Raw genomic sequence first — 15694 nt, forward strand, 5'->3', positions numbered from 1 at the left:
CCGGGGCCCTGCCTGGAGGCGCCCCATGAAGCACTGCGCAGCCGGCCCCGGGCCAGGGGCGCCCTCCTGCAGAGGTCCTGTAGGTCACACTCAGAACGGGGAAGCCGCCAACAGCTGGTGCGTGTTTGCACTGCTATTCGCTGGCACGATGCTGACTTACATGCATCGTCTCACAACCCCCGGCAGATGAGGAAAGAAAGATCCAGAGAGAGTAGGGAAGCTTACATGATCACCCACTGAGAAGTGCCAGGGCCCAGGCTCAGCTGCCCCTGTGGGCTGCCAGCCCCGCACCCCCCACACCGTCAGCGTGTCACTTGTGTGATGGTTAGCGATGTGTGCCAGTGTGGCGTTTGAACCAGCATTATCTGATGTTGCTGAGAAGGTGTTTCTCAGGAGAGGTTAACGTGTAAGTCAGCGGGCGGGGAGTCATGCCGGTTACCCCATTTGGGGTGGGTGGGTCTCACCCAATCAGGTGGAGGTCTCAGGGGAACAAAGCCCACCTCCCGAGAGGAGGAGGGAGACCACCTTTGGCCTCGAACTGCAGCTCCGCCCAGTCTCCAGGCCGCCTGCACACGCGGGCTCTCCACACCGCAGCACCTGCCCCCTTGACATGAACCTGTGTGTGTCGCCTGATGATACAACTCACATCGCCCCACAGGCCACACCTACATCTGCACAGGGACAGGAGGGCCTGCCACTTCCTGTCGTCGCAGAAGCCCATGTGACATGCAGGGAGCACCGCCGACCCGCCTGACCCCGGCCTGGCCTCCTGGGAGAGCCCCACTCAGCGCTTTGCTTCTCATCCTGAACTGCAGGAACCGTACTGGGCTGACGGGTTTTCCTAAAATGGACAGGAAATGTCCACACGTAGAAAGTCAGTGACATGCTCCACAGGGGCAGTGGGATTCAGAAAATGCCATTAGCTGAGTCTCATGTACAGTCCTGTGATTTGAGGAAATTACCACCAAAGAGGAGTTATTATTTCTAATTGTTTCAGTCTATCTTCCAGATAAAAAATGGAAGCTATCAGGAAAATGTCCGCACTGAGGTTCCCCGGACGGAAGAATTCAGAAAGAGGAGCAGAAGCCCCGTGGCAGTGGTCAGCTCTACCCTCCGATGGGAGCAGGATGGTCTTGGGAGTCAGATTTGGCAGCAGCAGCCCTGCCTTTAAAATGTGGTTCCTGCCTGACCGGTTTGGCTCAGTGGATAGAGCATCGGCCTGTGGCTGTGCCACTCGGACGTGCACACTCCCACAGGGAAGCGCGGCTGTCCCTTCCTGGGACACTCCAGACAGCACACAGGTCCCAGGTTCGATTCCGGTCAAGGGCATGTACCTGGGTTGCGGGCATATACCCAGTAGGGGATGTGCAGGAGGCAGCTGATCGATGTTTCTCTCTCATCGATGTTTCTAACTCTCTAACCCTCTCCCTTCCTCTCTGGGAAAAAAATCAATAAAATATATTTTTAAAAAATAAAATAAAATGTGGTTCCTGATGTCGCGCTTAAAGGCTTCCTTGTTTGACAGTTTAAACACATCAACTGTCTGCTACAAGAGTACATGCTCCTTAAGGAAAATTTGGAATCTAGAGAGAAGTAGGGAAAGTAAGCATTTTAGGTCCGAGACGGCGGGGCTGCCTGCGTCTGCCTGCCTGCCAATTCCGGTGGCGACGGCCTACCTGGGTCCCCGGAGCTGTGGCTGTGCCACTCGCTGTCCCCGTCCTCCTGGCCGTCCGCGCTCTGCTGAGTGTGCTGCAGGCTCAGCTTGTGGCACACCTCGAAGGCCTGCCCCACTGTCCGGACGATCCGCATGGCTTGGCTCTGCGGGGAGAGCGGAGACGTGGGCAAAGGATGCAGTGACCCTCGGCGAGGACACAGGGGGTTGGGGTAGGAGCAGGACGTCCAAGGGACAGGTGGCCAGCAGCTGGGCCAGCCAAGGAGAGAGACGAAACCTAAGGTGCTCGGACGTGCACACTCCCACAGGGAAGCGTGGCCGTCCCTTCCTGGGACACTCCAGACAGCACACAGGCCACCTCAGTCCCAGCACCATCGGCCAGCGGAAGGGACAGAGCAAACAACCCACTCCGACTCGGCCAACACCAACGCCTCCTCCAGGGTAGCAGAAGGGTTGGTCCACACTCTCGGGAACCCTTTGCTGACCATGCTCTCTGCTGGAGACGTGGGGCCCGGAGCCCTGCATGCCAGGCTGCGGTGCCAGGGAGCTGAGCAGCAGCGGAAGCCGGAGCCCCAGACCCCAAGGCCCGGGAACACGCAGGCAGCGCTCAGCTTTGGGGAGCCTGCACCCAGCGTCCCTGGTACCGCCTTCTCCCTTGTTTTGCTATTTAATCTCTTCCTGGAACCTGAAGAGGTGGGACCAGGGATGGCCAGGAGAGGAGGGACTCAGAGGAGCCGACGCCAAGCCTGGGGGATGCACGCAGGCATGGGGAAGGCAGATCCCGCACTGTGACAGGGGAGTCTGCTCTCTGCCTCTCAGAGACAGGGGAGTCCGGGCTCAGGCAGGGGCTCAGCACACGCTTCTCTGACCCCGCCCCCGACACGCACCTCCTTGGACTGCCGTTCCTTTACCTCAATTGTGGCTGTCACTCTACACCTGAGTCTCAGACTACTCTCACTTGGGGTGATCTAGCTTTGGGTCAGCTGTGACCACCCGGTGACCCCACCTTCAACCCCTGTGGCGACACCACAGTCCCCTCACCAGCCAATGAGTGACCACCAATGAGTGACAGCCGAAGAGCGACAGCCGATGAGTGACAGCCGATGAGTGACAGCTGATGAGTGACAGCCGAAGAGCGACAGCTGATGAGTGACAGCCGATGAGTGACAGCTGAAGCAGCGCCCAGGGTGGGAGGCGCCAGGAGCCCCGCCCTGTGGGGTGACCATGAACCCTGTGCTTCTCACACCCTGGATTTTGCTCTGCTCTCTGGTGTCGTGTGCAGGACGCTCTGCACCGGGATCCGCGCGGAGCAGCACTCCAGGCCGCGCTCTGGGTGTGACCCGAGGCTGGCCAGCTGCTTCCAAGCCAGGTGGCTCCAGAGGCCTCTTGGCATTGAGGCCAGAGCATGCCAGTCTCAAAAATGGCGCAGGAGTCTGTGTCAGAGCCTTTTGCGGGGAAGATACCTAAAGGTGGCCAGGAGGGCCCACCTGCCGCGGACAGGGCGGTGTCCTGGGACACTGGCCGCTTGCCGCCCAGGCCTGAGCAGTGAGTAAGCCTCGGGCCCTGACAGAGAGGCCTCCATCCCCTGGCCGCACCGCAGCGCTCACCTCGCGGGCCAGGCCTGGTGCCAGGCAGCCAGCACGATGCAGAGCCCGCGAGTGGGACAGGCAGCCTTTTCCAGCGCCAGGTCTGGCTGTGGTTTGGCATTGACTGGATGTTCTCTGAAAGCATCATTTCTGTACAAATCCTGGTTAGCTTTACATAAGCCCGGAAAGCATGTGGCCATGGATCAAGTCTTCTGTCCAAAACCCACTTTCTCTTAGCGACCCAGAGCAGCTGCGGGCTCCCAGCTGTGGGCCAGGCTGCTGCGGCGGCTAAGGCGTCTTCAGAGCAGGAGGGCAGACTGCAGGGCGGCTCCCAGCGACTGCGGAGAAGCCGGAGCTCAGGGAGCACGGAACCGGTGACTTTGGAGACTGACCTTGTGCCACCTGCCCTCGGGACACACAGACGAGTTTCTTTAAACCACCGACCGACTCATGTTGACAAAGCCCCCGGCCACCCCTCGTCTAGCCCAGGACGCAGCAGCCGCTCTGCCTCTGGGCCTCCCTCCTGGCAGGTGTGGTCCTCAGAGTGAGGGCGCCCAGGCAGAAGCAGACAACGCAAGGCAGAGGCTGATTCCGGCTCCTGGTCCAAGAGCAATTAGTCAATCGTGAATCTGTTGTGTGTTTTTTAAAGTAATTCTTTATTGTTGAAAGTATTACATTCGTCCCCTTCTTCCCCCATTCACGCCCTCCAGCCCACCCACCGTCCTCTCCCTCCCCACCCCAGGCCTTCAGCACCTTATTGTCTGTGTCCATGGGCCATGCATGTATGCATTCAAGGTCTTTGGTTGATTACCTCCCACCCACCCACCCTCCCCCTCCTTCCCTCTGAGATTCCGCCTCCTTCCCTGCTTCCATGCCTCTGGGTCCATTTCGTTCATTGGTTTATTTTGTTACTTAGATTCCCCATATGAGTGCGATCATGTCATACTTGTCTTTCTCTGACTTATTTCACTTAGCATGAAACTTTCCAGGCCCCTCCGTGCTGTCCCAAAGGGTAAGAGATCCTTCTCTTTTCCTGCTGCATAGTATCCCATGGTGTAAATGTACCACAGCTTCTTTATCCACTCATCTACTGATGGGCACTGGGCTGTTTCCAGATCTTAGCTATTGTAAACTGTGCTGCTATGAACATAGGGGTGCATATATCCTTTCTGATCGGAACTTCAGGTTTCTTAGGATATATTCCAAAAGTGGGATCACTGGGTCAAATGGCAGATCCATATTTAATTTTTGAGGAAACTCCATACTGTTTTCTGAAGTGGCTGCATCAGTCTGCATTCCCACCAGAAGAGTACTAGGATTCCCTTGTCTCCACATTCTCGCCAGCACTTGTCATTTGTTGATGGTAGTCATTCTGACAGGTGTGATGTGGTACCTCATTGTTGTTTTGATTTGTATCTCTCGGATGATTAGTGACTTTGAGCATTTTTTCATATGTCTCTTGGCCACTTTTAATTGAATTGTCTGTCTTCCTTTTGTTAAGTTGTATGAATTCCTTATGTATTTTGGATATTAACCCTTTATCAGATGTATCATTGCCAAATTTGTTCCCCGATGCAGTGGGCTCCCTTTTCATTTTGCTGATGGTTTCTTTTGCTCTGCAGAAGCTTTTTATTTTGACGTAGTCCCATTTGTTTTCTCCTTAGTTTCCTTTGCCCTGGGAGAGGTATCCATAAACATATTGCTATGAGAGATGTCTGAGATTTTGCTGCCTATGGTTTCTTCTAGGATTTTTATGGTTTCATGACTTACACTTAAGTCTTTTATCCATTTTGAGTTTATTCCTGTGTATGGGGTAAGTTGGTGATCTAGTTTCATTTTTTTGCATGTATCTATCCAATTTTCCCAGCACCATTTATTGAGGAGTCTGTCTCGACTCCACTGTATGCTCTTGCCTCCTTTGTCAAATATTAATTGAGCGTAACGGCTTGGATTGATGTTTGTGGTCTCTGTTCTGTTCCATTGATTATGCCTATTCTTGTGCCAGTACCAGGCAGTTTTGATTACGGAGGCTTTATAGTATAACTTAATATCTGGTATTGTGATTCCTCCAACTTTGTTATTCCTTATCAAAATTGCTGCAGCTATTCGGGGTCTTTTTTGATTCCATGTAATTTTTTGGAGTATTTGTTCTAGCTTTGTGAAATATGCTGTTGGTATTTTAACAGGGATTGCATCATGTCAAAGTTGGAGGAATCACAATACCAGATATTAGATTGCCTTGGGTAGTATGGACATTTTAATGACGTTGATTCTACCAATGGTTTTTTTGGTCTTTATGTCATGGATTCTACCAATCCATGAACATGGTATATTCTTCCATTTGTTTATATCTACCTCTCTCTCTTTTCAACATCCTGTAGTTTTCTGAGTACAAGTTTTTTACCTCTTTGGTTAAGTTTATTCCTAGGTATCTTATTTTTTTTTTATTGCAATGGTAAATGGGATTTTTTTTTTTTTTTTAGTTTCTCTTTCTATAAGTTCATTATTGTTGTATAAAAAAGCCATAGATTTCTGGGTGTGGATTTTGTATCCTGCTACATTGCCGAATTCATTTATTAAGTCTAGTAGTTTTTTGTTGAAGTCTTTGGGGTTTTCTATGTACAATATCATGTCATCTATGAATAATGACAGTTTAACTTCTTCTTTTCCAATTTGGATGTCTTTTATTTCTACTTCTTGTCTGATCATGATGGCTAGGACTTCCAGTACTATGCTGAATAAGAGTGGTGAAAGAGGACATCCCCTGTCTTGTTCCTGTTCTTAGGGGAAAGGGATTTAGTTTTTGCCCATTGAGTATGATGTTCGCTGTAGGTTTGTCATATATGGCCGTTATCATGTTGAGCTAGGCTCCCTCTATTCCCATTTTGTTGAGAATTTTTATCAAAAACTATAGGACCGGTGCACAAAATTCATGCATGGGTAGGGTCCCTAGGCCTGGCCAGCGATAGGGGGGTGGCGCTGGCCTACTCACCAGCCGGACTGAGGCCTCTGGGCTGGAGGCAGCTCCTGCATTGAGCATCTGCCTCCTGGTGGTCAGTGTGCATCATACAGACCAGTCGTTCCACCAGTTGGTCGATTTGCATATTAGGCTTTTATTATATAGGATGGGTGTTGGATTTTGTCAAAAGCTTTTTCTGCATATATTGATATAACCATGTGATTTTTGTCTTTCAGTTTGTTTATGTGATGTATCACATTTATTGATTTGCGAATATTGTATCAGCCTTGGATTCCTGGAATAAATCCTACTTGATCATGGTGCATGATCTTTTTAATATATTGCTGGATGCAACCTGCTAATATTTTGTTGAGGATTTTAGCATCTATGTTCATGAGGGATATTGGCCTGCGATTTTCTTTCTTTGTAGTGTCTTCATCTGGTTTTGGAATCATGATAATGCTGGCTTCGCAGAAAGAGCTTGGAAGTGTTCCTTCCTCTTGGATTTTTTGGAATAGTTTGAGGAGTATAGGTGTTAGTTCTTTGAATGTTTCATACAATTCCCCAGTAAAGCCATCCAGACCTAGGCTTTAGTTTGCTAGGAGTTTTTTGATTACTGCTTCTATTTCCTCAGCTGTTATTGGCATATTCAGGTTTTCTGATTCCTCCTGATTCAGTTTTGAGAGATTGTAATTTTCGAGGAATTTGTCCATTTCATCCACATTGTCCAGCTTGTTGGCATATAGTTGTTTATAGTATTTTCTTACAATCCTTCGTATTTCTGTGGTGTCATGGTGTCCACTTTTATTTCTGATTTTATTTATTTGGGCCCTCTCTCTTTGTTTCTTGATGAATTTGGTTAACAGTTTATCAATTTTGCTTATCCTTTCAAAGAACCAACTCTTGGTTTCACTGGTTGGGTTTCTTTTTGTTTGTTTGTTTGTTGTTGTTTTTTTGGTCTTTATGTCATTTGTTTCTGCTCTAATCTTTATTATTTCTTCCTTCTACTTACTCTGAGCTTTTCTTGTTGTTCACTTTCTAGTTCTTTAAGTTGTAGAGTTAAATAGTATATTGCTGATGTTTCCTGTTTTTTGAGGTATGCCTGTAGTGCTATAAACTTCCCTCTCAAGACTGTTTTTGCTGTGTCCCAGAGATTTGGGGTTATTGTATGTTCATTTTTATTTATTTCCAGGAAGTTTTTTATTTCTTTCTTGATCTCATTGGTAACCCATTCATTGTTTAATAACATGCTATTTAGCCTCCATGTGTTTGAATGTTTTTGGGTGTTTTTACTGTAGTTGATTTCTAATTTCATTCCACTGTGATCCGAAAAAATGCTTGATATATTTCAATTTTCTTTTACGTGTAGTAACTTGTTTTGTGTCTCAATATGAAGTTCATCTTTGTGAATGGTCCACGTACACTTGAGAAGAATGTATATTCTGCTGCTTTGGGGTGAAATGTTCTATAAATGTCAACTAAATCCATCTGATCCAGTGCGTCCTTTAGAGTCACTGTTTCCTTGTTAAGTTTTTGTCTGGAAGATCTATCCAGTGAAGTCAGCGGGGTATTAAAGTCCCCTACTATGACTGCATTATTGTCAATCTCTCTGTAAAAGTCCTTCAGAAGTTGTGTGTGTGTTTTTTTAATATAATTAGGTGCTCCTATATTGGTGCATATCTGTTTACCAGGGTTATATCCTCTTGTTGGATTGATCCCTTTAGTATTATGTAGTGACCTTTGTTGTTTCTTGTGATAGCCTTCATTTTGAAATCTATTTTGTCGGATATGCATATTGCTACTCCAGCTTTTTTTTATTTATTTATTTCCATTTGCATGGAAAAATTTTGTCCATCCCTTCACTCTCATCCTGTGTGTGTCTTTTGTTCTGAGGTGGGTCTCTTGTAGACAGCATATAGTTGAGTTATGTTTTTGTATCCATTCAGCTACCCTATGCCTTTTGATTGGAGCATTTAATCCATTTACATTTAGGGATATTACTGATAGGCACTTATTTATTGCCCTTTTAATTCTGTATCCTAGGTTTCTCTCTCTATTTCTTTTTTTCATAACAGCAGTCCCTTCAGCAATTCTTATATAGCTGGCTTGGTGGTGATGTACTACTTTAACCTTTTTATTTATTTATTTTTTATGGAAAACTCTTTATTTGACCGTCTATTTTGAATGATAGCCTTGCTGGATATTGTAATCTTGGTGTCAGAGCCTTGCTTTCCATTACTTTGAGTACTACATGACATTCCCTTCTGGCCTGTATAGTTTCTAATGAGAAATCAGGTGTCAGCCTTATAGGAACTCTTTTGTAGGTAACAGTTTGCTTTTCTCTTGCTGCCTTTAAGATTCTCTCTTTGTCTTTAATATCTTGCATTTAATTATGATGTATTTGGGCATGGGCCTGTTTGGGTCCTTCTTGCTTGGGGTTCTCTGTGCCTCCTAAACTTGTGTGACTTTTTCCTTCACCAGGTTAGGGAAATTTTCTGCCATTATTTCTTCAAACATGTTCTTTATCACTTTCTACCTTCCTGCCTCTTCTGGCACACCTGCTATTCGAATATTTTTACGTTTTATGTTGTCCCACAGCTCCCTTAAGCTGTCCCCATTTTATAATTGTTTTTTTTTTCTTTTTGGTCTTGTGATTGAGTGATATTTTCAACTTTTTCTTCTAATTCACTGATTCTATCCTCAGCTTCCTCTAATATGTTGTATATTCCTTCCAATGTGTTATTTGTGTTATCTCATTCTTTATTTTAGAGTGTTCTTTTTCATAGTATATCTGTTTTCATACTGTTGAGCATCTTTAAAATCATTACTATGGACTCTGTTTAAGATAAATTTCTTATCTCTGCTTCATTTATCTCTTCTTCTGGAGAATTTAGTTCTTTCATTTGGGGGTTGTTTCTTTGTCTCCTCATTTTAGCTGTCTGGGTTTGTGATTATGTATTAGGTCAAGCAGGTCAAACTCAAAGGCTAGCACAGGCCAAATAAACAAGGTTTAAGTTTATGTAGGCCACAAAAGCTTCAATTTTCGTAGAAACGTAGGTTTATTTTGATAGAGACATACTGAATACAAAGGGCTGAGTTAAATGAGTCATCATTAATATAAAATAATAGAACATTTTAATAAAAATTAATATTTTTCTTGAATATTAACTTACCAGACACTGAATAACTGCACAAATTAATAAGCGTAACGCAAATAAACCTATTTTTCTTGTTATCTGAAAGCGAAATATTTCCTGTTGTGCACACCAAACAAGTCAGTCCAAGACTAATGATGTGGCATTCGGCTGCTAAAATATTCACTGCTAGTATTAGTGGAGAGAATAGTGCATCTGCGCATAAGGTGCGTAAGAGAAATAAATGCAACATGATTATAGTAATCAGTCATTAGTGAACACTGTAGTTCGTTATTAATAACTAGTGGCCTGGTGCACGAATTCATGCACATTGAAAGGAAATTAATTAGAAAAAATATTGTAATATTGCTAATCGCCCTTTCTCTATAATAGAAATATCAATCAAATTCATGATCAACAATGACAGATGGAAACACATGTGGGTGATTGGTGCCAGCGAGAGCTTTATATGCATCACACATGCGCAAGTCAACTTAGCCTTTTACATATATAGAATAAACTTGCTTAATTAGATCTGCTTTCTGATTTAGCTAAACTTTTTTCAGCCCAGTGAAGCACCCCAACTTCTCTTTCAGGTAATTGTCAGCAACACAGCAGTAAGTATCAGCACAAAGCAGATTATTATTGTAGATCACGCAGGGAAAACAAAGGGTAAAATATTTAATTGCAGCAGTGTTTGACTATATTCTGCACAGTGAGAAAACCTGAAGTAATATTCAAGGTCCATCATTTCCTACATCTTTTCAGTTGGGTCAAGTTTCTAAACTTTCTAAATCTCTGTTTTCTGGCTAATAAAAGGAAAATAGGATTCCACCGAGGCTCCTATCTACCTACTCCAGGACTTCTGTGAGGATCAAATGAGATGAGGCATGGAAAATGCTTCACAGACATTTGGTTAAAGTAAAATGTTTCCACCTGGCTATAAAGCAAGTTGTGTTCCTGGGCTAAAGAAACTGCAAGGAGGCTAGTCGTGAGAGAGAGGAAGCGGGCATTGCTACATGATGTCATTACCTGGACGGACACTTAACATATTAGTCTTTTATATATATAGACTAGAGGCCTGGTGCACAAAATTCGTGCACGAGGGAGGGGGTGTGTCCCTCAGCTGGGCCTGCATCTTCTCCAATCTGGGACCCTTCGGACATCCCTCTCACAATCTGGCACCGCTGGCTCCTAACCACTCGACTGCCCGACTGCCCGACTGCCCCTAACCTCTTCTGCCTGCCAGCCTGATTGCCTCCTAACCACTCCCAAGCCGGACTGATTGACGCCTAACTGCTCCCCTGCCAGCCTGATTGCCCCCAACTTCCCTCCCCTGCTGGCCTGATTGCCCCCAACTGTCCTCTCCTGCCAGCCCGATTGCCCCCAACTGCCCTCCCCTGCCAGCCTGATTGCCCACAACTGTCCTCCCCTGCTGCGACCCACCTCTTCCACCAGGACCTGCCTCCTTCGCGCAATGCAGCAGAGATGCAGGAACCACCCAGGCCTCACCGCATGGAGCGGCCGCCAAGCCCTGACTCCGCTGTGTGTGTGGCCATCTTGTGACGATGTCACACATGAGGGCGCGAGGACCACCTAGGCTTTTATTACATAGGATTATGTATAAAAGGACATTGTAAAAATTAAGTTATTAAATTTTTTTTGAAACGTTTCTTACATACCATATATTGGCTGGGCTGCAAAAACATTCGTTGTGGGCCACATGCAGCCTGCGGGCCGCTAGTTTGACATGCTTGTATTAGGTAGATCCTTTACGCCTGTCAATCTGTAGTGCAGAACAGTGTTACAAGCTGTTTCTGACTAATTAGATCAGGCAAAGACTCAAAGCCTCCAGAGATGGCCTCTGCCTATAGACCAGCCGTGGGCAAACTATGGCCCGCGGGCTGGATCCGGCCCATTTGAAATGAATAAAACTAAAAAAAAAAAAAAAAAAAAAAAGACCGTACCCTTTTATGTAATGATGTTTACTTTGAATTTATATTAGTTCACACAAACACTCCATCCATGCTTTTGTTCCAGCCCTCCGGTCCAGTTTAAGAACCCATTGTGGCCCTCGAGTCAAAAAGTTCACCCTCCCCTGCTATAGACTGACAGGATTCTGAGTTAAATTGCCCCCCAGGCAATCGTCCTCAGGTGTGATGAGAATTTTTTTCAACAGGGTGGGGCAACTCCTTTTGCCTGGAGGCTAATTGTTATTTTTAGTCTCTTAAGTGGCCTCAGGGTGTCTGCCTTCTGAGCTCTAACCCTGGAGTCCACAATCCCGGCTTCTGCTCTCACAGCTCCAGTCCAATTTACCCTCCCTCTGCCAGAGCACAAGGTGGGTGGTTCCACAGGAATTTTGTGTGTTGGTCCTTTAAGAGGGTGCCTGAATTTTCAGCTGTTACTCTCTGGCAGACAGCACCCTGCTGCTTTTCACAGCCAGATGTTATGTGGGCACCCTCCTCAGTTGTGATGCTCTCGGCTAGGAGGCTCAGCTTGGGGATTAGATCCCAGAGTTCTCAGTGGCAACCCCCACAGCTGGGATATCTCTCCAGGACTTCATTTGCTGTCTGTGGGCACCTGGCCAGCCCTTTCAGGCTTCCACCCACCCTAACAGTCTCTATGCGGTCTCCACTTTCAGTCCTCGGGTATCACGGTTCTTTCCTGTGAGTTTTCTATTGATTATTTAGGTAGTTTACTGTATTTTAGTTGTAATTCCAGTTTTCGTGAATCTGTTTTCTGTTCTCATCTTAAGTGACCGTGTTGTTAGCTGGTCCTGCAAACTCTGGGGATCTGAGCCCTGTGTACATGGGAAAGATGGTAGTCATCAGCCTTATTCCACAGCTGACTTCATGTGGACCCTGATGGCCCCAGCGTCACTGTCTGGGACAGCTCTCTGCTGCACGGCTCCTGGGGGTCAGAGTAATTGGAAGCCGAAAATGCAGGTGCCTGGGAAGATGAGGACGACGACGGTGACGAGGGTGGGAGGAGCGAGGAAACAGTGGGCGGGTCTCACAAGTGAGTGTCTATTCGCTCTCCAGGCTCACTGGGTCTATACCTGTCACTCAGGACTCTCCGCAGGTGCCCGAGTTCCAGGCATGGAGCCTGGGAGCAGCTGTGGACCATCCTGTCACAGTGATAAGCTCCACCCCCACCTGGGCCCCATTTCCACGGGATCAACAGGCAGGATGCACGGTCAGCCTCAGTAAAGATGGAGGCCTATGTCTATCATGATTGCAAACTTGTGATCCTGAAGCAAGTAAGGGTGCGTGGCTTCGACACAGAGGAGCAGCCAGGGTCCTCGGCTCCAGGCTGGGAGGTGGGCCCGTATGCCTGGCAGGTTCTTGAATGGCCTTGATCATATCATTTGATTGAGGTGACACCAGAATGTTGCTCACTAAGGGGTCAGTTTTATAGTGGATCTGACTTCCAGGCACAGGGTGACCCTCTGCCAGGAAGGTCGACACCTGACCCACATTCTCAACCAGCAAGAGACAACCTGTCCCCACAGGGAGCTGTGAGGTGAGGGCAACCCTGCATGAGACGTTGCCATGGGTGCCCACATGGGGCATGGACGTGATGGGGACAGCAACACCCAGCAATGAGGAGCTCATGCGAGGCTCTCCCACACCACCGTCAGCGAGGCTCTCCCACGCCGCAGACAGTGAGGATCTCCCACACCACGGACAGCGTGAGGCTCCAGGCGAGAGCTCTCCCTGCCGACCTCCCACAACCTAGAGGCGTGCCTGTGACACCCGCCCCAAGCACTCCTGTGATCTGCCATTTACAACGCCTTCCCAACCTGCTTTCTCCCTGGACCGAAAGGTAAGCACGCCCGGCAGATGCCCTGCCTCCCCGCCCTGCCTCCCACCCTGCTTCCTTTGGTGAACAAGTCCCTTCTATTTCTGGGCGTGGACACCGCCCCTCCAGCTATAGCTCAGCGAGGGGCTCCCAGCCCAAGACATCTGATGGCAGCCCAGGGCCTAGAAGCTGCTCCTGGCTGCCAGGCCTCCCAGGCCAGGGCACAGGGACAGGAGACCGGCCAAAGGTCAGAATTAGCTGAGAGCTGGGAGTGACCGGGAACCGATGACCACTTTTTGTCACTGGGTGGCAGGAATCTCCTTGGGTTAATCCATTTGGCAGAAGCAGGATCGACCCCACTGCCCGTGTCACTAAGGAGATGGCAGGCAAAGCCAATAGCAATAGGTCCCTTTTCCCAGGCTCCAGCTCAGTGGGTTTCTGTGCGGCTCCCTGACCCGAACCTGTGCTTCTTCATGAGACGCAGGGCAGGTCCTTCAGTCTCTCGGAGCCTCGATTTACTGCAAACTGCGGGTGAAAATCTGTGTCTTCTTCTTTTTTTTTTTTTTTAATATATTTTATTGATTTTTTACAGAGAGGCAGGGAGAGGGATAGAGAGTTAGAAACATCGATCATCAGTAGGCGTTACAAGGATCGAGTACGATTAGATAGTAAAACACTTTGTAAGTTATAACCTGCCACTTGTCACTCTGATAAACTCCAAGGCCCCGGGGCCCAGTCTCTGAACAAAACCACGTCAGACGTGGGGCCGAGCCCTGAGTAGCTCAGAGGGCACTCCCTCTCTGCGGCAGCTGTCGGAGAGCACCGACCTGCCATGCGGGCACTGCTCCTCCCCCCTCCCCGCCATGGCCTGCGACACACAGCTGACACAGCCCCCACTTCCTCTCGGGGCCCCGGCCATGCGGTCTCCACTGCCTGCCTCCCTCTCCCGTCCAGGCCCACAATCGAGCAGGACGCCTGGGACAGGAGCTCAGCTGCCTCAGCAAAGTGTAGTCTCTGTGGAGCGGGTGGGACGGGCCCAGGGCCCAGGCCCCTGCCTGTCACCTGCGACTCCTACCACCCCAACCTGACCAGGTGCCTGCAGACCTACTCAGATGCCTGACGCACAAGACGTCACCGCATCGAAGGAGGGCACGGAGGGCCTGTGGTGGATGCGGCCAGGCTCGGTGGACGGACCTTCCAGGCACACAGTCCTCCCGACACCCCTCCTGCAGAACGGTCCGCGCTGACTCGTTCCACGGGGGGCACAATTCCATGGCCACATCGGTTTGAGAAGCTCTGGGTTAAACCAAGTCACATGGGTTTCGCCAACTCTAGAGCTGCTGGCAGGTTGAGACGGGTGCTCAGTGCCAGTGCCTTACGGTATGTCTGGGAAACCTCCTTCCTTCCGGCTTTATAGCTGGGGACGCTGAGCCATGGGGACAGTGACCCACAGAGCACCGTGCAGGCTGCAGAGGGTGCGGCGAGATGGGTGTGTGGGCCTGGAGTGGGAAGAGGAAGCAAGCCCCATAGCTGCCCAGGTTCACTTCCTCCAGATCAGGGTTACTGTGCCAAGGCAGCCACCCAGGACCACGCGATCACCCCACGCCTAAACCACGCGCCACGTGTCGCCTTGCAGCCCCGCCGGTGGACAGCGTGGAGAGGAAGGGCCAAAGAGCGGCCACTCCTGCTCAGCCCCGTCCCTCCCGAGGCTGACCCGACGGGAACCTGTGTCTGTCCGTCACGAGGTACAGAGTGCAGACGAGACTAAAGGGCACGTCACCAGGGGAGTGGCACCTCCTAGGCATCCCCGCGGCAGCGGTGCCTCCAGACCCGTGGCACCAGGGAGAGAGTCAGCGCCAGGCACTGGGTCCAGCAGGAGACCACAGGGGCGGGCCTGTCCCTTTACCTTCTTCTTGGACTTAAACACGTTGCACCTGAACACGTTGCTGGCACCGTCTCGGGCGATGTAGCTGAAGATCTTCAAGTCCTGGGAGTCGTGGGAGACGTAGAAGATCCTGTGGAAAAGCACAGGGAACCCTGAGAACGTGGTTGGTGCCACGCCCGCGAGGAACGCTCTGGCCAGGGCCCTGCGAGCAGAGGCAGCTCCAGACATGACACGGGCAGTGGCGCGGGACAGGGCCCCGCAGTCAGCAGCAGCCCCATCCGGACTCCTGCGTTGCCCGGAACCGTTCCACCCCCATCGGAGCCGGAGACGAGGTGGCCCCTCAAGGGGACAGACCCCTTTCCCAAATGCAGCCGCCTCTCGGTCCAGAGCCACATGGTCTGTTGTGACAACTATTCTGTTCACAGACGGCCAGGGCTCCAGGCCGGCCCATCCTCCCCAGCATGCCTCCTGCCTGCCTCCCAAGCTCCCCAAGGTCGCTGTGCCCCCCGCAGATGTGTCTTCCTTCTCCTGAGAGTGTGCGGATGGGCCGGATCCTGCACAAGACCCCTGGCCCTTCCTCCAACCCCAGGGCCTGGCGCTCATCTCTGAAGTGCATCCCTGTCTCCACTCCCAGGGCCGCGCTGCTGCCTGCGTCCA

The 15694-nt window shown here is 49.5% G+C and overlaps 1 protein-coding gene across 1 annotated transcript in view; it reads right to left on the reverse strand.

Moving 5' to 3' along the window:
• The window catches only part of NOS1AP (nitric oxide synthase 1 adaptor protein), a 105142-nt gene that overhangs the window by 12318 nt on the left and 77130 nt on the right, over positions 1-15694 (reverse strand). The window contains exons 6-7 of the mRNA XM_081112580.1: positions 15059-15167; positions 1677-1818 (exon numbers count right to left, since the gene is read on the reverse strand). Of these exons, the coding sequence (XP_080968706.1) occupies positions 1677-1818; positions 15059-15167 (251 nt within the window). The remainder of the gene's footprint in view (positions 1-1676; positions 1819-15058; positions 15168-15694) is intronic.

This window comes from Myotis nattereri (assembly GCF_964212035.1).
Source record: "Myotis nattereri genome assembly, chromosome: 18".
Taxonomy (NCBI): domain Eukaryota; kingdom Metazoa; phylum Chordata; class Mammalia; order Chiroptera; family Vespertilionidae; genus Myotis; species Myotis nattereri.